The 25891-nt window shown below is 42.2% G+C and overlaps 2 protein-coding genes across 2 annotated transcripts in view; both read right to left on the bottom strand.

Moving 5' to 3' along the window:
- Window positions 1-19871: 19871 nt before the first annotated feature.
- LOC142101917 (putative HLA class I histocompatibility antigen, alpha chain H) overlaps window positions 19872-25891 on the bottom strand; it is a 162146-nt gene continuing 156126 nt past the window's right edge. The window contains exon 8 of the mRNA XM_075186360.1: window positions 19872-21119. Within this exon, the coding sequence (XP_075042461.1) occupies window positions 21026-21119 (94 nt within the window). The 3' untranslated portion in view covers window positions 19872-21025. The remainder of the gene's footprint in view (window positions 21120-25891) is intronic.
- LOC142101920 (BOLA class I histocompatibility antigen, alpha chain BL3-7-like) overlaps window positions 19872-25891 on the bottom strand; it is a 74954-nt gene continuing 68934 nt past the window's right edge. The window contains exons 7-8 of the mRNA XM_075186363.1: window positions 23265-23313; window positions 19872-21173 (exon numbers count right to left, since the gene is read on the bottom strand). Of these exons, the coding sequence (XP_075042464.1) occupies window positions 23267-23313 (47 nt within the window). The 3' untranslated portion in view covers window positions 19872-21173; window positions 23265-23266. The remainder of the gene's footprint in view (window positions 21174-23264; window positions 23314-25891) is intronic.

The following is a 25891-nucleotide window of genomic DNA, read 5'->3' as shown; positions in this document are numbered from 1 at the left end:
CTCAAGTACCTTGGGGTATATCTAACTAAACAACCTCATCAGCTTTTTCAGGCCAACTTCCCCCACACTCTTGCTCAAGTTAAGCTAGACCTTGTTTCATGGTCGCAACTATACATCTCCTGGATAGGTCGTATTAATGCGGTCAAGATGAACATACTCCCTAGACTCCTCTACCTTTTTCAAACCCTCCCCATCCGAGTCCCCCCCTACGTTTTTAAATTTCTCCATTTCCATGGGCAGCACAGTGGCCTAGTGGTTATCTCTCCTGCCTCACAGCACTGGGGTCATGAGTTCGATTCCCGACCATGGCCTTATCTGTGTGGAGTTTGTATGTTCTCCCTGTGTTTGCGTGGGTTTCCTCCGGGTGCTCCGGTTTCCTCCCACACTCCAAAAACATATTGCTAGGTTAATTGGCTGCTATCAAAAATTGACCCTAGTCTCTGGCTGTCTGTCTCCCTGTCTTTGTCTGTCTGTGTCTGTGTCTGTGTGAGTGTGTGTCTATATTAGGGAATTTAGACTGTAAGCTCCAATGGGGCAGGGACTGATGTGAATGAGTTCTCTGTACAGCGCTGCGGAATTAGTGGCGCTATATAAATAAATGATGATGATGATGATGATGATTTCCATGTATCTAAATTCATTTGGGCGGGTAAGCGCCCCCGAGTCCGTTTCAAGCTTCTACAGAGAGCCCCGCGGGGAGGGGGACTGGGAATCCCTGATTTTCGACGCTATTATCTCTCCGCTCAGCTTGCTCAATGCGTTCTGTGGTGTAGCTTGTCTCCCTCCAGGGTCTGGGTCGAGATTGAGGCTGAAAGTCTGGGTATGCTATCCCCATCCACTCTCCTATGGCTTCCACGAGCTCGTCGACCAAAACGTGTCTCACTTTATCCGGTCATTACACATTCCCTAGCGGTCTGGGACTCATGCTCCCAAAAATTTGGCCTTTCCCCCCATCCTTCTCCCCTAGTTCCTTTGTTTAACTCCTCAGACTTCGCTCCAGGCCTTACCCCTAAAGCATTCTCCTCGTGGACCTCACAAGGGGTCCGTTTCTTAAACGATCTCACCTCCACAGCTGTGTTCCCCTCGTTTTCTGACATCCAATCGCAAATAAATATTCCCACTAAATTATTTTACCAATTCCTTCAGCTCCGCCACTTTCACCATACTGTCAAATCTCGCCTCTCCTCCCGCCCCCTCACCCCATTCCAACGTCTCTGTCTCCGTCAGTCTTCCACGAAAGGCCTTATTTCAACATTATATTATGAACTTGCCCCACCTTCCTCAAATACTAGAGTCTCGCACGAACTGGCCTGGGAACATGACCTGGGTGAAGTTCTTTTGAGCGAAGAATGGTCGGAGATATATGAGAATGCTGCCTCCAGCTCAATCTGCGTTAAAATAAAAGAGAATGCCTATAAGGTATTGTACCGCTGGTACTACGTTCCCTCCCGGATACATAAATTCCTCCCAGACTCTTCTGATCGCTGTTGGCGTGGGTGCTCCCATGAGGGTAACTTTATCCATATATGGTGGACTTGTCCCAAACTCTCAAACTTCTGGGCCGAGATCAAACACCTGATCCAATCGATTATTCAGGTAACGATTCCATTTGAGCCTAAATTTTTCCTCTTGCCCCTGGGAGCGCCAGCGGCAACTCGGCATGAGAATAAGTTAGCTAGGCATATCTTATCGGCAGCTACCTGCCAAATAGCAGCAGACTGGAGGCAGCAAACTCCACCTTCGCTTCAAGCCGTTATCAATAGAGTCTGGCAGGTCCACCGCCTGGAATATATGACCAGCATCATCAATAGGACATCAAGATCGTTCACTAAGGTATGGAGTCCATGGCTCTCATTTTTTCAGATTTATCCCCCTTTCACTTGACTCTTCTTTTACACATGTCCGTCCTCCTCCTGTAAACCCCTCTCTTTCTCTTTTCCTCTCTCTTTCCTTTCCTGTTCTCTACTGTACTAGTCTCTCCTTTTCTCCTCCTGCGTCATGCCACTCTCTGTTGAGGCATTTCGCCCCCTCCCTTATTTCCTTAAAAATCCTTAGTCAACTGCCACACACGCATATTGTTGCACTGATTATTTATATCTTAATACTGATTTTATGCTTTGTTACCTGTGATGTGCTTCTATTGCTTGTTTTTTTTTTCTTACTGACAGTGCATGTCGGTTCTGTTTGTTACTTGACCATTCAAAAATAAAAATTATAAAAAAAAAAAAAAAAAACAAGGGCTCTCTGCCGCCGCTGGTCATCTCCGCTGCCTTCTATTATTCTTTGCTTGATCGCGGCGGTCTCCGATGCACGTCCTCCTTCTTCTGGCTCCGCCGTCGCACTGAAAATGGCGGCGGAGACGTTGGCTTAAATAGTCGCACAATTAATTCAAACGGCCGGGAGGTGAGCCCCGATTGGCTCACCACCCCGGCCGAACGGAGACGACTGCCGCCGCCCTGAGGACGACGACAGCCCCCGGGGAAGTGCCCATCAGGTAAGTTCCCCACAAGAACATGCAACATGGATGACCTACGGCTCAGAGGGCAGCCTGTTGCTCAACACAAATGTTGGGGGGACTGATAAATCCACCTTTGGTCCAGTTAGGAGATCCACAGGCCCTGAATAGCTCATCTAGATACTCTGTCCTGACGACATGTGGCTTTAAATCTGTGATTGTAAATGGCTGGCATGCCAGGATGTCTGATAACCACTGCATGATCAGAGGTAGGGCTTACATGTCCTTACGGGGAAGCAGGGCATGAACATTTGCCAGGTTAGCAGTATAAATAAATAAATATAGAACATACCTGACACTTTTTCAAAGCTTTATAATAATCAGCTTTTAATTTTCCACCTGCTAACTCATATGCAAGATGCTTTTAACTACATTCATTGTAGCTGCAGCACACAAAAAAAAAGTAAGTGGGAAAAGCAGTTGAGAGAGTCAGGTATGTATAGACTTGTACACACTACATGGTGCCCGTGAAGCATACCTGGAGCAATTAAATATTTGACAATGCAGCATTTGCCTAATACAGCAAGAGTGGGACAACTACACGTGGTATGTAATACTTAAAAATAGCTCACCTGACTTAGAAACACACCTCTGACATGTAGCTTAGTCATTTTCAATCTTGTCCCATTGGTCCACAATGCTATATTCCTGTCCTCGCCACCCCCTCCCTCCCTTCCACCTATAGTGACCTGGCCTGCACTCATTAACTGATATCAACCCCCCCCCCCTCCCCAGTAAGAGACACACTTACCTCGTCACCTCGCTGCTCGGCGGACAGTTTCAATGTGATGTGCGGCCAGTAGTCACATGGGACGCGCACCACGTGACAGGTGCCGTTCCATGTGATTAAAATCACATAGCCGCACATCACATTGAAACTGTCCGCCGAGCAGCGTGCAGTGAGCTGTGCTGCTTGGGCGGGCATCCTGCCCCGCTGGATCGGCCCAACTAGCCATCGGCCCTTCTGGCATTTGCCAGAGGGGCCCGATGGCCAGTCTGGCCCTGGTTCAGTTAGTTCATGTAGTTCACTGGAACTGGAACACTGCTGAGAGAAGTGATTGCTAGGGGATTTAGATTGTAAGTTCCAATGGGGCAGTGACTGACATAGGCAAACCGAGGGGGGGGGGGGGGTTTCTAGTGCCTGGAATCCCCCCCCCCCCCTCAGCTTTTTTGCAGCTTGTGTGCAGATCGTTCCTGTCTACACTGTTCACAGCCATCTCTCCCCAACAAGTATTGAAAGCAGCAAGAACAGGTAGGAGAGAGCAGGACAGTCTGTCAACTGTTCTGACACACTCAGTCAGGACTTTTTCCTGATTGTAGGGACAGTTGGGAGGTAGGTCCCGCTTCACACGGCTCTGCTCGAATAGGGAGAGCTGCGTGCCCCTAACAGTAGTGTACACAGCATTGCCCATGTATATTATAGGGATAGGAAGAGTTGGAGAGCAGCCAAGCGCTGTCTAAAATTATAGTCACGCCCTGAAGCATGCTTGCCCCGCCCACTGGCGGTGTAGCATGGAAACCCCACTCTACAAATCCTGTGTTTGCCCCTGACAGATGTGAATGAGTTCTCTGTACAGCGCTGCGGAATTAGTGGCGCTATATAAATAAATAGATGATGAAACATAGATCTAGTCTATTACACATACTGCAGGCATGTCTACTACTAGCTCATTGGATGAGTTATAGTCCTGTTAAAATGATCAGATAAGTTTAATATGTCTGATCATTTTTAATATTTTAAAAAGGGCAATCACTTATACAAACACTTGTATTGACATGTTGAGCTCTGCAAAGTTAATTACATTTTCATTATTATTTTTAACTTCCATAATATGCAAATGAGATACCCAAATTCAGAGTATTATCAAGTGTCACTTTTTTTTTGCTTTAAAAATACAGCAATTACAAAAAAAAATTAACTTTTCCACTTTATCTCTCTTGAAGGTTTAAAACATCTCCCATATATATGGTGGAGTAAACAAAACTACAGTGTGTAGCACGCAGCACTCAGCTCTGTGTCTTCATCTGATAGGGAAGGTATCATCATCATCATCATCATTTATTTATATAGCGCCAGCAGATTCGTAGCGCTTTACAATTGGGAACAAGCATTAATAAAACAATACTGGGTAATACAGACAGACAGAGAGGTAAGAGAACCCTGCTCACAAGCTTACAATCTATGGGACAATGGGAGTTTGAACCACAAGGGCATGTGCTACATCATATTGTATATTGGTCCAGCTAGAATGCTAAGGTAAATAGTATTGAGTGGTCTGTGTGATCAGTCACACAGCAATGCTGGTCAGAGAGTTGTTGTCTTGTGTTAGCTGTGTAGAGGGTGTTAATAGGGTAACCTAGGGAGATTAAGATGGTGGTTAAGGAATATTATTAGCTTGTCTGAAGAGGTGGGTTTTCAGAGAACGCTTGAAGTTTTCAAGACTAGAGGAAAGTCTTATTGTGCGAGGGAGGGAATTCCACAAAGTTGGTGCAGCCCAAGAAAAGTCCTGTAACCGGGAATGGGAGGATGTGATGAGAGTGGAAGAGACGCAGATCTTGTGCAGAACGGAGTTGCCGAGTTGGGAGATATTTTGAGACCAGTGAGGAGATGTATGTTGGTGCAATTTTGTTGGTGGCCTTGTATGTAAGTAGAAGGATTTTATACTGGATTTGTTGAAAAACAGGCACCTAATGTAGAGACTGACAGAGTGGCCCAGCAGAGGAAAAACAATTTGCAAGGAAAATCAATCTAGCCGCTGAGTGCAAAATCGATACAGACTTCTATAATAATAAGTCTGATTTTTGGAAGACCAGTAAGGAGGGAATTGCAATAGTCGATGCGGGAGATGATAAGTGCATGAATTAATGTTTTTGCGGTGTCTTGTGTCAGATATGTGCGTATTCTGGAAATGTTCTTTAGATGTATGTAACATGATTTAGATATAGAGTTGATGTGGGGAATAAATGATAGTTGTGAGACAAGGATTACACCTAGGCAACGAGCTTGCGGGGTGGGATTTATGGTCATGTTATCAACAGAAATAGAAATGTCAGGCAGGAAGCTTCTTGGGTGGGAGTATTATTAGTTCAGTTTTTGAAAGATTGAATTTGATTTGGGAGAAGACATCCAAGATGAAATGGCAGAAAGACAGTCAGTAACGCGAGACAACACAGATGGTGAGAGATCAGGAGAGGATAGATAAATTTATGTATCATCCGCATAGAGATGATACTGAAATCCAAAGGAGCTTATTGATTTTCCAATAGAAGTGGTGTAGATAGAGAATAGCAGAGGACCTAGGACTGCGCCTTGTGGTCTCCAACTGATAAAGGAAGCGGAGCAGAGATGGATCCAGAGAAATTAACACTGAAAGAGCTATTAGATGATGTTCCAGGTTGAATGAGGTACTTTCGGTTTCAAGGAGTTAATGACTCATGAATGCAAGATTTATTGTAAAGTTTACCTTTATTTTTACAATAAACATAGGATAAAAGAAATAGTAAACCAAATACTTAGCTTCCAATATGTACAAGTAGCAGTCAGTTTCCAGGACTCCTCTTTCACACGAAAGCTGGAAAAACAATAGGCACCTTTCTTCATCAAGGTCCAGTCATGAGACGGGGGTCTCTCTGGCTGCTTTCCAGTTTTATACTCAGAGAACAAAGGGTCTTGGAATCAACTTACATATAAGGGTATGAATATATTTTCAGACTCTCTATTGATCCATTACTGATAAGAAAGATACATTCTTTGCAGATGTGCAGAAGCTTTTGAGACACCGCCCTGGCATAATATGTGGAGATGTCTCGGCCCAGCCTTTGATCAGATAAGCATTTTACAATACACACAGAAAAGTATAAATACAACAAGATGGAGCTCAGTGGCCATTTTGATAGGCCTGTTACAATAGGTAGGATGAGATCCAGGATAGGACAGTGCCTTCAAGACCTAGGGATTGTAGCGTCTGTATGAGGAGAGAGTGGTCAACATTGTCGAATGCAGCAGAGAGATCCAGGAGAATTAGGAGACAGTAATCACGTTTTGTTTTAGCTGTGATCAGGTCATTGACAACCTTGGTCAGCGCAGTCTCTGTGGAGTGTTGACAGTGAAAGCCTGACTGAAGAGGATCCAATAGGTTGTTTGCAGAAAGGAAACTTGTGAGGCGAGTGTAGGCAATTCGCTCGAGAGGTTTGGAGGGGCAAGGGAGCTGGGAGATGGGGCGGTAATTTGAGAAAGAGTTTGGGTCAGAATTTAGTTTTTCAAAATAGGAGGAATCACTGCATGCTTGTATAGTGATGGGAACATACCAGAAGAGAGAGATTACAGATTTGAATTAGAGGTATCTTCTGACTTGTGAACTTGTCCGCTCCCACAAAAAAAACAAAACTGGAAATAACCCGCCGGCGCCCAGTGCCCTCCTCCCCCTCCTCTCTGCTTCGTTCTCACTGATAGTGTCGGGCATGATGTCATCACGTCCTGACACTGTCAGTAAGGAGCAGTGCAGAGAGGAGCCGCACACCCAGACAGCAAGAAGAGAAGAAGTAAAGACTGAAAAGAAAAAGACAGAAGAAAATAAGAGAAGGAAAGAAGGTCATAGAAATGTAAGTAAATAACCGAGTAAACAGCAATGTGGATGAGGAGAGGGGGCAGCAATGTGGTAGAGAGAGGGACAGCGTGTGATGGAGGAGAAGGGGCAGCGTGTGATGGAGGAGAAGGGACAGCGTGTGATGGAGGAGAAGGGGCAGCGTGTGATGAAGGAGGGGGCACAAGCAAACTAATTTGCTAAATATTTAAAATCCTATTACAAAGAATACATATTCTTCATTTATATTATTCATAATATAATTTATGTTTAACTACCTACCTTATCCTCTGCCTCTCCCCCTTCTTTCCCCTTCCCTGCCTCAGTCCCTCTACTCTCCCTCTCTCCTCTGCGATTCTCCGTCTGTCCACCCCTCCCCTTAGATTGTGCGCTCCTCTGAGCAGGGCCATCTCTCCTCCTGTTTCCACCACTACTAACTCTGCTCTCCAGCTACTTTGCCCTCCTCCTCGAGGGCTCTCCTCCCCCCGTCCCCTCTGGGGGTCTCCCTGTCTTCCGCGCCCTCCTTTTGGGCCCCGTCATTTGCGGATACTCCCCCCGCCCTCACTAGCTGTGCATTGAGCCTCCTGAGTTACTGTGCTTTATGTTTACTGTACTGTGCTGTCTCACCTTGTATTGTAATTCGTTTTTGTCCCTGTACGGCGCTACGGACACCTTGTGGCGCCCTATAAATAAAAATTAATAATAATAATAAAATGTTTGCTGTTTAATTAATTTATTTGTATTACTCTATTTATTACAGTGTATTATATGATTTGTATTAAAAGAAAAAGCATTAATGAATGAACAAATCATTTATAAAAGAGGAGGGTGCAAATGTTCTATTTGCAGGGGGGCATCCGACATGCTACCCCTGCCGGGTTCACTGATTATAATTTAATCATCAAGATCGTATAACGTTTCAATAACAGATATAATGTCCCACTATATATATATATATATATATATATATATATATATATATATACACACACACACACACATATATACACGTATACATACACATATACATATGATATATGGTATCTTCAGAGGGTATATATTATTACAAACTGGTAAGGATGGTAATAGATTTCTGATTTGACATTCATTTATTACCAAATATATTATATTTGTAATATCACTCTTTTACCACTTGAGGGCAGTGTGCTTCTGAGTTAATGCCTCAAAACAGTAATATAAATATCTGTGGTAATAATAATGTAACAGTGGAAGATATTGTGAAAATTCACCTAAGTGCAGATAGAGTCTATTTATAACCATATATGCCCTTTGTAAACACACATATACACATATATATATATACACAGATATACATATATATACACATATAAGCATAGATATATATATACATATATACACATATAAGCATACATATATATATATATATACACATATAAGCATACATATATATATATATATATATATATATATATATATATATACACACATATAAGCATACATATATATATATATATATATATATATATATATATATATATATACACACAAGTTAACCCGTGCATGATACTCATGCATTCTAGTCAAATCAAGCTACTTAAGGTGTTAAAAAGGGTCTTGTCATGCATTTGGGCCTAGCCCAGGCCTCCTCAGGGGAAGAGCGTTACTTCCCGACGCAAGCGCCCTTTTTTAACGTGGTTTTGTCCACATGTCACCACCTCATCATTCTTCTCCATCACCTCATCCTTCATCTTTATCGCCACATCTATCCAGATGTCTATCCAGACACAGGGATCTCTCTCAGCGGTCCTGAGTATCACACTCCTCTCACTCTGTCACCCCCGGCAACCACCAACCACTCCCCACTGTCACCCCCGGCAACCACCAACCACTCCCAACTGTCACCCCCGGCAACCACCAACCACTCCCAACTGTCACCCCCGGCAACCACCAACCACTCCCAACTGTCACTTCTACTTCAAGAAATATATAGGTCAGTGTATAACTCTGCCCAGCAGGTGGCGCTGCAGCTTGTTTTTTTTTTTTTTTCACACACACACACAGACAGACTAACATACGCCACTAGGCATTTATATTATAGATATATACACATATAAGCATACATACATACACATATATACACATATAATCACACACATATATATATACACATATAAATCATACATACATATATATATATATATATATATATATATATATATACTGTTATTATTCCTCCTGATGAAGTCCATTTGCTAAACGGACGAAAGGCGTTGAGGATTTATTAGCTCATCTGGACATTGCGGCTTTTCATTCTGTGGACACTGGACGCCAACTGTCTTCCGGTTAAGCGGCTGTGGAATCACAGTAAGAACTTAACGCTACAATTCCACAAGATTATATGCATTTCCAGATGAATATCGTTGAAAGAAACCTTTATGTGCATTTGCCATATTGTTTTATGTAAGTGTGATACTTACTGTTTTAATAACTTTGTGATATACAGTATTACACTATTTTAGCCTTTTTCTATCATGCTCATGTTCTGAGGCCCCAGCTGCATCCGGTGATTGTCCTGTTGAGGAGCAGTCCTTATATGCCACAGCCGATCTTGAAATATCACCAGCATTTCAGTTTTGTATCCGGTACGCAGAATCTCTTACTAGTGGTGATTTCACCTGGGATTTCAATCACTGTACCCACATGTGTGTTTTTATGTCACTACCTTCAACTTGAAAGTCACTACTGTCTCTCCCAATTGGGAATTTATTATAGTAAATTTTTTAGTACTATTATTTTATCATTGTGTTTGGTAATACACTATGTGGCGCCCTGTTCTTTCTACCTTGTTTTAGATTATCCAGATTCACCATCTGATTTGGGACTGGCTGCCTCCTGTCAATTGGACTTTGGATTTACCTTTATATTAGACATTTACTTGCTTCACAGTCTTGGGTGGAGCGCCCCCTGTGTGGTATCTGTATCTTTGTTGTATGTATATATATATATATATATATATATACACACATAAACATATAACTCTGCTGACTTACATTAGAAACAACTTCCCCTATAGCTGAATTTTCCTGCCTTTGGAGCGTACCAATTAGTGGGTGGGGGGTCTCTGTTACACTCCCGCTCACTGAAGGCTTTTGCTTATTATAACTCTCCCTTTGTTTCTTTAACGTTACAGCCTTTTAATCTGTGCTCAGATTGTGGCCAGATGGAATCCAGGTCCCCCCCCCCCTCCGCATCAGCGGGAGACTTGGTGTTTCCATGAAAATGGCCGCTCCTCAGACAAAGTCCCCGCGCTCTATGCCTGAGGCAGCGCCGGACCCGTCGGGAGAATACAGTGACAGTCACATAGTGGCTGCACTGCCTGCAGGATGGGTCTGTTATATCTTCTTCTTGTTCTTATTTGCTTAATAAACAAAAACAGAACTTTATTCCGTTTAAAAACTAAATGAACCAATGTAAAAGATAACACTGATCCCCTCCTAACCTCACTGACATGTCAGTAACACTAAGAAAATAATAACAATCTAATCTAGCAGCAAGTACTGCAGAGCAATACTGACACAGCCCAACTCCTTGGGCACTTAAACAAAACTGAGGTCTGTGGGGCTGCGGAGGGGAGGAGTCAGCAGCAAACTTAGTTGTTAACTATTTAAGTGCCAACTCCATGCGCCCTCATACAACCCCCTGGTAGCAGTGTCCCCCAGAGTGGATGAAGGAGATTACATATATATATATATATATATATATATATATGGGGGCGGGGCATGGCGAATCACATCCTAAGCCCCACCCCTGCCACTTGACTACTGAAGAGCATAGGAAATGGGAGGTTGCCCTGCTCTCCTAGGCGTCCGGGAGGACTCCCAGAAATTCGGGAGTCTCATGGACATTCCTAGAGTAGGAAACTATGAGTTAAGTAATTAACTAATAGTGTTACAAAAAGTGAGTTCAAAATTGCAGATTGTCCAGCAATGGCTTTACTGTCACATTTAATTCTGTCAGTCACTTTAATTTGTATCTTTAATGATATCTCTGCTGCATTTTGAAGCTAATATTTTCACAACCTCCAATCCATGTTTTATACCATTTAGAAACAGATCATTATCAGTAACATTATCTGTTCCTCACATCATAGTGAGGAACATGTTATAAAATAAATGATTTATAGATCATCCGCTTGAGCTATTTTCTAAGGAATAATAAGCTGTTCTGTCTGCAGCTGGTTTATTATATTACTGCACAATATGCAGATTGTTATTTATTTGCTTAGTCATGAGTTCATATCCCTAACTAATGTCCAATTATTTGGGTACTATTATTTGTTATTAAATATTATCTTAGACAATTGTACCTCTGAATATGTAATATTGTATCTATTTCCTCTAAAATTACCCTGTTGTTTCCTTCACTGACTAAAAAAATAATAATCTCTTCTCTGCTTCAATTGAGATCTGTTGTTTATTTTCCCTACATAAGGTTAGGTACACAGTGGAGCATTTTCGTCCAGTAATCAGACAAATCAGCTGACATACGACCGTACGGTCAGAAGTCGGGTTAGTGTGTATAGTGACACAATGGTCCAAAGTCGTTACAAAGTGTCGATTGTCGGCTCATTTGGTTGGTCGTACTGTTTAGTATTTCCGACCAATCACTGACCGATCATGTAGTGTGTATGCACTCATCATGCTCACGATCTCCATAGAGTTTACAGAGTCGGGATCTTTTCAGCTTATGTCGGCAATGAATGTCCCGGTGAATAAAAGTAGAGAGTTCTGTAGAAGGAATAATTCATTTGTTTATTCTGAGACAGAATGTTTCATTTCAGAGTCACAGAATCTAACGAAATTCATAAGACATGTGGATGCTATAGCAAGGCATTTTAATCAGTGTGACAACGTGACAATAATAAATGAATGAATATTGTGCTGTCATTCTCTGAAGACTAGAGGACCAGATGCAGAGCACAGATCTGAAGGTAAATCGTGTCAGTGTGTATGGATGAATCATCAGACTGATGGGACCTTCAGTCGTAGGTACAATCGTTTGAGATAACACGTAGGTCAGACAATCCTCAGTGTGCACCTAACCTAAGTGTGTACAGCTCCTGACCGGCTACAATACTTGGCAGCTCTGATGCTATCAATATCTCCAATTTGACACAGTCTTTGACAGCTATTTGTTGACTTAACTAATAGGCTTTAGTGCAGTCTATGTATAGTCTCTGATAAGTACTCACTAGTTATCTGGGTGCTTGGATATTTATAGATATATATATACTTTACACAGTCTCTGACAGGCAGTAACTGGCTCTTATAACGTTGTACTGTACTGTTGGCGCAGTGGCTGATAATTGGACAGAATCTGCTCTACATATTGGCAGCTGGCTGGTATTTGTAGTCCCACTGGGGCTGCCGGGAATCGTAGTCCCGCGGGGGCTGTTGGGAATCGTAGTCCCGCAGAGGCTGCTGGCCCAGCAGTGGTTGCACACTGTACGTTGAACCACCAGAAAGCAAAACAAAGCGACACCTCGCACAGCGGGTATCACACGTGTGTAACAGGTCCATTTACTTACATTATTATATTACATAGAGAGAGCTCAGCATAGAAACAGTGACACAGCAGATACAGATGTGACAAGCATCAGAGATTACCAGAAAGAACCACTCATCCACCACAAATAAAGGAGATTTTATTTCTACAATGACATACAGAAATATAACAGCATTATAACTGCCAGACCAGATACGTGGTGTCACCAGCACCCTGGATGTAAAAGAAGTTATTGGTTTTCTTCTTCCCACAAACCACAGACGGCGCTCAGTACGTTACCACAAACCACAGACGGCGCTCGGTACGTTACCACAAACCACAGACAGTGCTCAGCACGTTACCACAAACCACAGACAGCGCTCAGTACGTTACCACAAACCACAGACAGCGCTCGGTATGTTACCACAAACCACAGACAGCGCTCGGTATGTTACCACAAACCACAGACAGCGCTCGGTACGTTACCACAAACCACAGACAGCGCTCGGTATGTTACCACAAACCACAGACAGCGCTCGGTACGTTACCACAAACCACAGACAGCGCTCGGTACGTTACCACAAACCACAGACAGCGCTCGGTACGTTACCACAAACCACAGACAGCGCTCGGTACGTTACCACAAACCACAGACAGCGCTCGGTACGTTACCACAAACCACAGACAGCGCTCGGTACGTTACCACAAACCACAGACAGCGCTCGGTACGTTACCACAAACCACAGACAGCGCTCGGTAAGTTACCACAAACCACAGACAGCGCTCGGTACGTTACCACAAACCACAGACAGCGCTCGGTATGTTACCACAAACCACAGACAGCGCTCGGTACGTTACCACAAACCACAGACAACACTCGGTATGTTACCTACACAAGGAACCACAAAGTGAGGACGAACACAAAGGAAACACGAGGAGCCCAAAGAAAGGTACTGAGACTACATACCAGACACTTCATTAGGAGCATCCAGGACCCAAACCCACTAAGACAGGTTATTCCCGCACTCACACTCACATCAGGTGAGTAGCTGCTAACACTGTTCTTTCCACAGCGAACTCTAACTAGATTTACCCCACCAGGACTTCCTAAGACAAATACCACAAGGACCAACCAGGGAATAAATCATAACTATTCCAACAATTAGAAGGACGCACCACGATGTTACAACCGACATCACCAAATAAACCCCTCATGCACCTCGGTGCTCCCAAGTGATTTGCAAAAAGGGATTGGAACCCCGACGCAGACCGTAAGGTAACAAACAACCACAACACATAACTCCCAAAAGTCCTGATTTGAGGACTGTCCCGCCATGCAGATTGGGACAGCTTTGTCCCGATTAGACCAGAATGGGGGGAGGAATGTATAAATCCATTTACATACATCCAGTGGTTAACGGATGTTGTATGAGCGCAACAATTTCATGGTCTAGCAAGGGACGGCCAAGTGATCGAGAAGCACAATAAGCGCCTGCTGGGGTGTGTCCACCCCCCCAAATGATATAACCACGCCCCTGTTGTTACATGGCCACGCCCCATCACCCTCCCTGTCCTGATTTGAACAGCCACAATATTGGGAGGTATGACATCACAATCATCCAACCATCTCCACCAGTGCAGGCGGTGTACACGTACCTCTATTATCCTTTCTAGTGTATCCATGTAATATACTGCATATGTGTGACATCACGTGTAATATAGTGTGTGACATCATGTGTGTAACGTGTAATATACAGTGTGCATGTGGCATCACATGTGTAATGTGTAACATACAGTATGTGTGACATCATGTGTGTAACGTGTAATATACAGTGTGTATGTGACATCACGTGTGTAATGTGTAACATACAGTATGTGTGACATCATGTGTGTAACGTGTAATATACAGTGTGTATGTGACATCACATGTGTAAAATGTACAGTATGTGATGTCATGTGTGTAACATACAGTATGTGTGTGTGTGTGACATCACGTATGTAGCATATTACAGCACAACATTGCAGTATTCAGTCACTATTAGTGACCAGTAACCAGGTGTAGACAACTTGTTCTTCTCCACCAGTGGGAGAACAACAACTCCCAGCATGCTCTGACACCAAGTAACAGCTGGAGAAGCAGAGGCTGCTGGGACCTGGGTAATAGAGACACCCAGCTATTGTGTACAGTAATACAGTGATGTCACAGCTCCTCCATTACTGGAAACCAGGTCATATGATGTGATCATCCAATAGAAACAGGAATAAGGGGATCAGTCACAGAGTGTAATAAACAACAGACAATTTATATTCTGTCACTGAGAAGCTGCTTATCACTGATTGGTTGCTCTAAACTGACTAACAGTTCTATCAGCCAATCAGTGTGAAGGCCTCTGGCAGGCAGTTTATTGGCTGCAGTTTCCCTCCAATTTCTAACAACCAATCAAACAGTGAGTTACAGACACTGGCAGAACAAACCATTCTACAGAAGAGGAGGGGGGATCAGTCAGTGTAGAGCTCTGTGTAATATGTAACCACTATATAAATACATTATAATAAGTCACAAATAAGGGACATAAATGAGGTAATAAGAACATTAATGTAACTGTGGTTTATAGTATCTCTATGTCCTAGTTCTCAGTGTAATATACACACAGTGTACTATGCTATTGGCTGGATCCAGTGGATTTAGTTTTACATTATGATCTCCTGACAGATCAGCTGGGATCCACAGTGATCCCATGAGCACTTGGGAGCAGTGATCCCATCACCATAACAGCGGCTCTTTACCTATTGGATTATTCCCTCACACCCTCTGCTGGGGGCGGCTGTGCCCCTGATTGTGAGGATCCATCTTGATGGTCACTATGTATCCATAGCTCCCGCTGTCATTATATCTCTCCAATCACATCTGGGACAATATGTCCTGTTCCTAAGGAAGAGATTTATGTCTATCTGACACCTTAACGTGATGCTTCTATATTATTACCCAGTATTGGAGTATTATTATACAGCTGAGAAAGGTGGAAGCTGAAACCCGTTGATGTGAGATAGAGTAAGAAGGAAACCTGAGAGCCGCAGATGACTGACAATCAGTACTGGACATTTCCTGGGATTTGTACAGCTTAAAGCGTTGTCTGCTGGACTGTGGTAGGAAACATGACTCCTGGGATTGTTGTTATGTGGATAATTATGTTATTAATGTATAATATTGGGGGAAATAAATAGTGTTTTACAATGAGGATAATGCACTATTGGGTATATAGGTTTATTTCTTTGTCCCAGTTTATTTCTTTTTCTAAGACGTGAGTGCAATAAAAAAAAGATCGGCAAAAGGACAGATTATAATACTAGAACATCACTATATAATGTTTCTTGGTTTATGAGAAATATTGATCAATAAGGAGCAAAATAATAAATATACTTTTATGAAAGTAAGACACACAGGTGAATAATTTGTGTTAAAGTGACACAATGACTGGTTGTATTATCCGTGTAACTCAGGGCTGAAGACCCCAAGAAGGAAACATTTATCTGACTATATATAAATATTTGATATATGAACACTTGATATAAGAATACTGGACACTGGATATATGAATATTTGATGTTTGAGAAGTAGGTATTTATTGGTTTTCACCAGATTTTGGTTAACAGTATAATATGTGGATAATTGGTATAGTGAAAAAAGTAGTTGCGCCAATGACCTATATATTTGTTTAATACTTAGCTCTTTAGGGCGGTGGGTGATAGCAGTAATATAGGGGGCAGCACTTACTTAGGAGCGCAGATAAAGTGGAGTTTTTATATAACAACTGGGACATACTTATTTAATGCACAGAATGATCCCTGTGTTTCATATATTGTGGTGACATTAGTAATTGTATGATTTTTTTTTTTATTAATCAATATTGATTTAATTATATTTCAACTTGTTAGTTCCTAATTACTTTGCCTTGTTCTTCATTATTAATATTCCATAATTATTCCATCCTATATATGTTATATTAGTATAACACTATTAGCGCTGCTCCTTTATCTGTGATATTGGGGGCAGCAGATTCCCTGAGCAGCGGCTGTGATATTTTATTTACACAGATCAGCGTCTGTGAGGGTCTCTTGGTTTGGGGGATAATAGTCCTCTCACGGGGGCCGACCACAGCGAACGTCTAATCCTCATGGGAGAGACCTCGACTTACAGTATTATTACACAGGATACTACAGAATCTTTTAGTTGGGTGCTGGAAAGCATTTCGGATAATGCACAATCCCAGGACATTATTACGGAATTAGATTTTATGTTTATTAAAATAATCCAAAATCATATTTTCCACCAACTCCCAAAGATATACAAAATTCCCCAGTGAGGCCGATTATTTCAGGGATCAATTAATTTACCTGACAATGATTTGAATGTTCTTCTGCAGCCATTGGTATATAAACCTCCCATCAATTTAAATTAATCGGGACACGGCCACAAAAAGGGGACGTGATTATGTCATGGTAGGAGCCTGACCACAGTGGGCGTGGCCTAATGGTAGGTAAGTGATCCTGCAAATAGGGGGTGGTCTTTAGCTGCCAAAGGGAAGGGTGCATCAGGCAATGCCTCAGTCACTTTTGCTCATCTATTATCATGTTCTGTATAATCCACAGAATATTATGAACGCTCCAGTTAAAGAGGGAAAAAATACTTACAAAATCTAAATGTGGCCCCTTTATAGCTAATGATTAAGAAATGTGCTACAATCTACAAGTATTCACGTCTCTGTACCTTGTGCTTCCGCTGTTTGCACTACTGTGCACGGCTAAAAGGTGGAAACATTTCTCCTGGTGGTTGTGTCAGTGTCAAACAGGACTGTGACCCCTCTGGAAGACCAACTTGTCCATTTCCCATCCACAAAGGTGAAAATAAATTTTTAAGCATTGGTAACCTCTGCCCTCACCCCCTCGTTACATCTATGTGACCGTCTTACTGACATGTAATCACTAGTTTGTCCTGAGACAGCCGGAGAAGAAAGGGGGCAGAGAATGTATCTACTGATGTTTCAGGATTATCAGCTTCAATCTTTTACCTGCAGTGGAAAGTTTGTGAACCCTCTAGATCTATGTAAGAGAATATGAGGTGATATTAATGTATATCATGATAATAGATAATAATATGATTAATGCTACATCCACACTGACGTGTTTGCGAAAGTCCAGAATTGTGAACAATTATGTTGCATCATTTTCCCACATTCACGCTCTAAGGTGGCAGCACAAAAACCGTCAGTGTGGAAGTAGCGTGAAAGGGGATCCGTGTGACAGAATTACACTAGTATCTCCCCCTACGTAGCAGGAAGGTGAATGTCCCCACTCTTACCTTAATATTGTCACTGGAGACCATCACTCTTACTATTGTCCTGGACAAATTACAAGAGGGGGAGGGATTGGCGGCCAGGTCACCACCCAACTTACCAACCTTCTCCACTGTTACCTGTTGGACAGTTTTCATCATTGTTCCCCATCGTTATCAGTAACCAGTGCTGGGAGAAAACTGATCATAACAAGGAATGGACAGTGCTGATAAGGTCCTGACACATCTGTGTCTGTGGGAACTATTTATTAATCATTGTTTTTCCTGTAAATTGCTGTTTTCGGGAAATAGCTGCAAAACTAAGTACCCTGCAAATTTATTATTGGTGCATCGCTGCTTTGCATTTTTTTTTCGAAATACATAGCAGTCCCCATGGATGTCTATGAGGACTGCTATGTACCGCAATTTAACAACTTTTGAAAGTGTATTTACACCTACGGTGATGAACACCAGCTTAGGCTGCCGCACATTACAGTTATTTATAGTTTTCAGCACTGTTCAGCTTTATAGCGCATGTACAGCCGTCACATGACCCAGGTCCTACGGTCAGTGCTGTTTGGATGTCTGTGCACATGCCCAAGTTTTTCAATCAGCGCATGCGCACTGGAGTGAGAAGAGGACAACGGGGATCACAATCTTCATCGCATGAGAAGAGGGAGTGAGAGGTAAGTTATTTACTTCACAGAACAGCAGTTTATCAGAACTGCTGTTCCTGTGGAGGTTTTTTTTGATAAATATGATCTATGAGATAAGGATTGAAAACTAATCTTTCATAAAATGCGGTGGTACATATTATGCCCCTATATGTCTCTGATGAAATGGCCTGGAGGCGATGGAACGCGTAAGACGCTGCAGGTGATATTTTATATTGAAGCTCATTTCCATCTCCTCCTGTGAACTTTAATGCTTTAAACTGCCATTCATATAAAGAACATCACATTAATGTACTCGGTGTGGATTGTTGAGTTCAATCCTTCATATTATCTTTGAAAGACCATAAGGGAGAGACAAGGTGAATACATCTGTGCAAGTGGGTTTGAACTGGGATCGCAGTCCTGGTCACATGGGGGTGTTTACTTCCAGCTAACCGCAGACGGAACGGTATTGAAACATCGATTGTGCGGCATTTTCTCCCTGAAACATACTCCAGCTGCCCCTTGTGGATCGATAAGTCCATGAACTGTGTGGACTCTTCATCGCACATCGCTAAACAGCTACTTGGAATACATGATACATACCGTGGGAAAGATCAGATGAACAAGCCGCACTATTACCATCTCTGTTATTAGTTAACAGATAAAACATCTCATCGTAATGGGTTATACAACGAGGACCCCCAAGATTGCAACATTGCGGGGAAAAAATGGAAAAGTCACCAATTGAGGATACCACAGAGGACCTTGTAACTACCCGGGTAGAGAAAAGACGGAATAATTTCACACTGAGAGTCCGTCTGTAAGTACTATTATATACATTTATAATCGGTTTTCTCATAGTGCTATCTCTGAAAATAGTGTTATTTTTCGATTTTCTTTCAATGAATGGAAAATGACTAATTTATAAGAAATGGACATAATCAGTGACTATTATCATATAGCCAATAGGATTAGTTTTGGACTACAGTGGAAGCTAACATATAGGTTAATGGTACTTTTAATACTATTCCCACCTATTTAGTTGCTATTATAAAGCTTATATTAATGTAACATATCTGTGTCATCCAGGTGATGTGTTTTATATGATTTAATGTTTGCATGCCTTGTATTGGATTGATTTATGAGCTCATAATAGTTGTAAACTAATTTATTGCAAGTGTTTAATAAAACATTATTATTATTATTATCTGCGGATCCCTTTTGTGGTTTACAGTGTCAGAGCGCTATTGAAATTCAACTTTTTGGAACCCGACAAATCTGTATTTATTCAAAGAATAAAAACACAAACAATCTTTACACCAAAGGTTTTAACCCCACACGGCAAATACATGTGTGTTCTTATATACATCTATGTTACAATATGTACAAATCTTCCTACCAGATTATGGACTATTTTCTTACCCCTCAACCTCCACTACCCAACCCTGCAGTTTGGGAGATATCCCCATTGGTGTCTGACAGCGATAATTATCTTATATATACAATAAGAAGAGTTATACAAAGTTGTCAGATGAGCGCTGATTGGACAGAACTGCTGCTTCTCCAGCCTCCATCTGACAACTCTCACAGTGATGTTTATATTCAAAACTGTCCAGGCTGCTGAGCCTGGTGAATCCTCAGGTGCAGGAACCAACTGGAGCGAGTATATTATTAATTAATTAATAGAATTGAGCTACAATTAATGAATTATAAAAGAATATAACTAAAAGTGTAAAACTGAAAACCCAAAACCTTATTACAGATATGTTGCGAATGTAAATCTTGAAGCGTAATCCTAGGAAATCAGTGTGTAATATAGAATGATAATGTACAGATTCTGCACATAAAGGAAACCTGTCCTAATATGAATTTAATACAAATATTTTCAAATTTCACTACTTTGTTTTGTAGCACTATATCTGGTTCTCTTTATGTGTGATGTATCCACCCCCTTTACAGGATAACTGCACTCATACCCCAAACATGTCCTCCAGCCACATATTAGACATATGAGCGTCACACATGTGGGATCCTCACTGTTACCTGAACACGTCTGCACAGCCCCCAGGGGGGGTGAGACCACCAGGCACAGAGGATCCTGTGTATAATACAGAGCACACAGTGCTGGTCAAAAGTTGTCAAATGAAGATTTAAGTAGAGACGTCACCTGATTGGATGACCACAGGGCCCGTCCAATCAGCTGCCACCTGTACTTATACATTTTGACTACATTTGAATATCACTGAGATCTATATTACCCAGCATCCTCTGCGACTGGAGGACTCAGCAGCAGTAATGAGGTAACGGTGAAAGTAACAAGTGGGAGGGGTTATCATGTAAGGGGCGGAGTAACCTTCATATAGTGTCCAGGTTTCCATTTCAGGATCAGGACACTTGTTGTATATAAACTGAGTTACTGTATATAACAGGTTCCCTGTATATTATACAGCATTAGAAGTATTAATAACAACAAGCATAGGACAAGCAGGGTGAAGGGTGGGAATCTGCCCGGTCTATGGCAGCGGAAACCTCAGAATTTCTCCTTTTTGTGGATTCTGGATCTAAAATGAAAAAGAATAAAGACTCTAAATAACAAAAGACGTCTTTATACTGGTCTAAATATTCTAAAAAAATTATCTAAATAACATTGATTCTTCATATGCTCACTAATCAATGGTGAACTCATCTGTCGTTACATTTATACAGCAGAGAACAAATCGCCAATAATATATATTGGATAATATGTATCTGAATACACAGGAAAAGCGGTATTTATCCGATCATCTAACACATAGGAAGCAACAGAGTAAATATTACCAGAGGGGACGAGAACTGATCTACAGATATACACCGATCAGCCACAACATTAAACCACCGGCCTAATATTATGTAGGTCCCCTCGTGCTGCCACAACAGCTCTGACCCGTCGAAGTATGGATGGTACAAGACCTCTGAAGGTGTCCTGTGGTACCTGGCACGCAGGGTTGGGTACGTTATCCTGAATCTGAAAAGGCCGACATGCAATAGGCCGACATAATAAGACCGAAGGTGTCATACACAATAGCGTTGTGATTGTGACAGCTAGAAAAGGAGACTTCAAACAGTTCCGACGAAAGAACATCCCGGGAGCCTACAATGACATGTAGGCTTCTGTCTCATCATGTCAGCCTATTCCATGTCAGCCTTTTCAGCATCATGATAATGATTACCACCGGGCAACAAGACGTTAGCAGCAGATCCTTTAAGTCCTGTAAGCTGCGAGGTGGGGCTTTTATGGTTCAGACTTTTTTCCAGCACATCCCACAGATGCTCGATCGGATTGAGATCTGGGGAATTTGGAGACTAAGTCAACACCTTGAACTCTTTGTCATGTTCCTCAAATCATTACTGAACAATTTCTGCAGTCTGGCATTATGGCAGCGTGCATTATCCTGCTGAAATTAGGCCACTGCCATCAGGGAATACTGCTGCCATGAAGGGGTGTACTTGGTCTACAACAATGTTTATGTAGCTGGTACGTGTCAAAGTAACATCCACATGAATGCCAGGAACCAAGGTTTACCAGAAGAACATTTCCCAGAGCAAAACAATGCCTCCGCCGGCTTGCCTTCCTCCCATAATGCACCCTGGTGCCATCTCTTCCCCAGGTAAATGACGCACACGCACCCGGCCGTCAACATGATGTAAAAGAAAACATGAATCATCAGACCAGGCCACCTTCTTCCATTGTACCATGGTCCAGTTCTGGCGCTCATTGTAAGAAATTGCAGCAGTAACAGGGATCAGCATGGACCCTCTGACCGGTCTGCAGCAACCTGCGATGCTCTGCGTGTTCTGACACCTTCCTATCATAGCCAGCATTAACTTTTTCAGCAATTTGTGCTACAGTAGCTCTTCTCTGGGATTGGACCACTGATTGTCCTTCCTTGGACCACTTTTGGTAGATACCATCCACTGCATACCGGGAACACCCCACATGATCGGATATTTTGGAGATGCTGTTTCTGACCCAGTCATCTAGCCATCACAATTTGGCCCTTATCATCAAGTTGCTCAGACCCTAAAACTTGCCCAATTTTTCCTGCTTCCAACACATCACCTTAAAAAATTGACTGTTCACTTACTATTCAATATATCTAACCCCTTCATGGGTGCCGTTGTAACAAAATAATCAATGTTATTCACTTCACTTGTCAGTGATTTTATTGTATTGGCTGATCGCTATATTCTGGCTATGGCCCTTTCATGTGAGTCACATTAAGATCATATATTAATATTTATGGGTTCTTACAGAGAGAAAAGATGTATCACCTAGTACCAATCTCTATTACTCTGTTCCCTCTCTGTCCCTGTGACATTACAGATATAAATAGAGATATACTGATCACTATCTGCTAATATATAAATCATCTACTGATTGTTCTCCAGCAGTCAGATCGGACGTCACTGATACAGAGAGAAAAGCTGCAGATAATAATTACACTTCAATCATATAACGACTGACTCTAATAATACAGCCATAGATGTGTAACACTCAATGTACTAATTATACATCTCTACCCCAATACATTACACCCACACAGTGATGTATTACTCCCTATCATTCAATCATGTTCATGTGTGAGGATCTCACATATTATTCAGTAACTTACACTCAGGCTTTCACTGGGCTGTTGGAGGAGTCAGAGGACGTGTCTGATGCTGTAAGAGGATCAAACTATGTTTATCATGTATAATATTTACACTATATACATCACAGAGACAGAGCAGCCTCCTCACACACATTGTACAATGATTACACTATATACACCACAGAGACAGAGCAGCCCCCTCACACACATTGTACAATGATTACACTATATACACCACAGAGACAGAGCAGCCTCCTCACACACATTGTACAATGATTACACTATATACACCACACAGAGACAGAGCAGCCCCCTCACACACATTATACAATGATTACACTATATACACCACAGAGACAGAGCAGCCCCCTCACACACATTGTACAATGATTACACTATATACACCACAGAGACAGAGCAGCCCCCTCACACACATTGTACAATGATTACACTATATACACCACAGAGACAGAGCAGCCCCCTCACACACATTGTACAATGATTACACTATATACACCACAGAGACAGAGCAGCCTCCTCACACACATTGTACAATGATTACACTATATACACCACAGAGACAGAGCAGCCTCCTCACACACATTGTACAATGATTACACTATATACACCACAGAGACAGAGCAGCCCCCTCACACACATTGTACAATGATTACACTATATACACCACAGAGACAGAGCAGCCTCCTCACACACATTGTACAATGATTACACTATATACACCACAGAGACAGAGCAGCCTCCTCACACACATTGTACAATGATTACACTATATACACCACAGAGACAGAGCAGCCTCCTCACACACATTGTACAATGATTACACTATATACACCACAGAGACAGAGCAGCCTCCTCACACACATTGTACAATGATTACACTATATACACCACACAGACAGAGCAGCCTCCTCACACACATTGTACAATGATTACACTATATACATCACAGAGACAGAGCAGCCTCCTCACACACATTGTACAATGATTACACTATATACACCACAGAGACAGAGCAGCCTCCTCACACACATTGTACAATGATTACACTATATACACCACACAGACAGAGCAGCCTCCTCACACACATTGTACAATGATTACACTATATACACCACAGAGACAGAGCAGCCCCCTCACACACATTGTACAATGATTACACTATATACACCACACAGACAGAGCAGCCCCCTCACACACATTGTACAATGATTACACTATATACACCACAGAGACAGAGCAGCCTCCTCACACACATTGTACAATGATTACACTATATACACCACAGAGACAGAGCAGCCTCCTCACACACATTGTACAATGATTACACTATATACACCACAGAGACAGAGCAGCCCCTCACACACATTGTACAATGAATACACTATATACACCACAGACAGAGCAGCCCCCTCACACACATTGTACAATGATTACACTATATACACCACAGAGACAGAGCAGCCTCCTCACACACATTGTACAATGATTACACTATATACACCACACAGACAGAGCAGCCCCCTCACACACATTGTACAATGAATACACTATATACACCACAGACAGAGCAGCCCCCTCACACACATTGTACAATGATTACACTATATACACCACAGAGACAGAGCAGCCCCTCACACACATTGTACAATGATTACACTATATACACCACAGAGACAGAGCAGCCCCCTCACACACATTGTACAATGATTACACTATATACACCACACAGACAGAGCAGCCTCCTCACACACATTGTACAATGATTACACTATATACACCACAGAGACAGAGCAGCCCCCTCACACACATTGTACAATGATTACACTATATACACCACAGAGACAGAGCAGCCTCCTCACACACATTGTACAATGATTACACTATATACACCACAGAGACAGAGCAGCCCCCTCACACACATTGTACAATGATTACACTATATACACCACAGAGACAGCAGCCTCCTCACACATTGTACAATGATTACACTATATACACCACAGAGACAGAGCAGCCCCCTCACACACATTGTACAATGATTACACTATATACACCACAGAGACAGAGCAGCCCCCTCACACACATTGTACAATGATTACACTATATACACCACAGAGACAGAGCAGCCCCCTCACACACATTGTACAATGATTACACTATATACACCACAGAGACAGAGCAGCCCCCTCACACACATTGTACAATGATTACACTATATACACCACACAGACAGAGCAGCCCCCTCACACACATTGTACAATGATTACACTATATACACCACACAGACAGAGCAGCCCCCTCACACACATTGTACAATGATTACACTATATACACCACAGAGACAGAGCAGCCCCCTCACACACATTGTACAATGATTACACTATATACACCACACAGAGACAGAGCAGCCCCCTCACACACATTGTACAATGATTACACTATATACACCACAGAGACAGAGCAGCCTCCTCACACACATTGTACAATGATTACACTATATACACCACAGAGACAGAGCAGCCACCTCACACACATTGTACAATGGTTACACTATATACACCACATAGACAGAGCAGCCCCCTCACACATTGTACAATGATTACACTATATACATCACAGAGACAGAG

This window comes from Mixophyes fleayi, chromosome 9, assembly GCF_038048845.1.
Source record: "Mixophyes fleayi isolate aMixFle1 chromosome 9, aMixFle1.hap1, whole genome shotgun sequence".
Lineage (NCBI taxonomy): Eukaryota > Metazoa > Chordata > Amphibia > Anura > Limnodynastidae > Mixophyes > Mixophyes fleayi.
The sequence above is the reverse complement of the archived record's forward strand: the minus strand, read 5'-3'. Positions and strand labels throughout refer to the sequence as shown.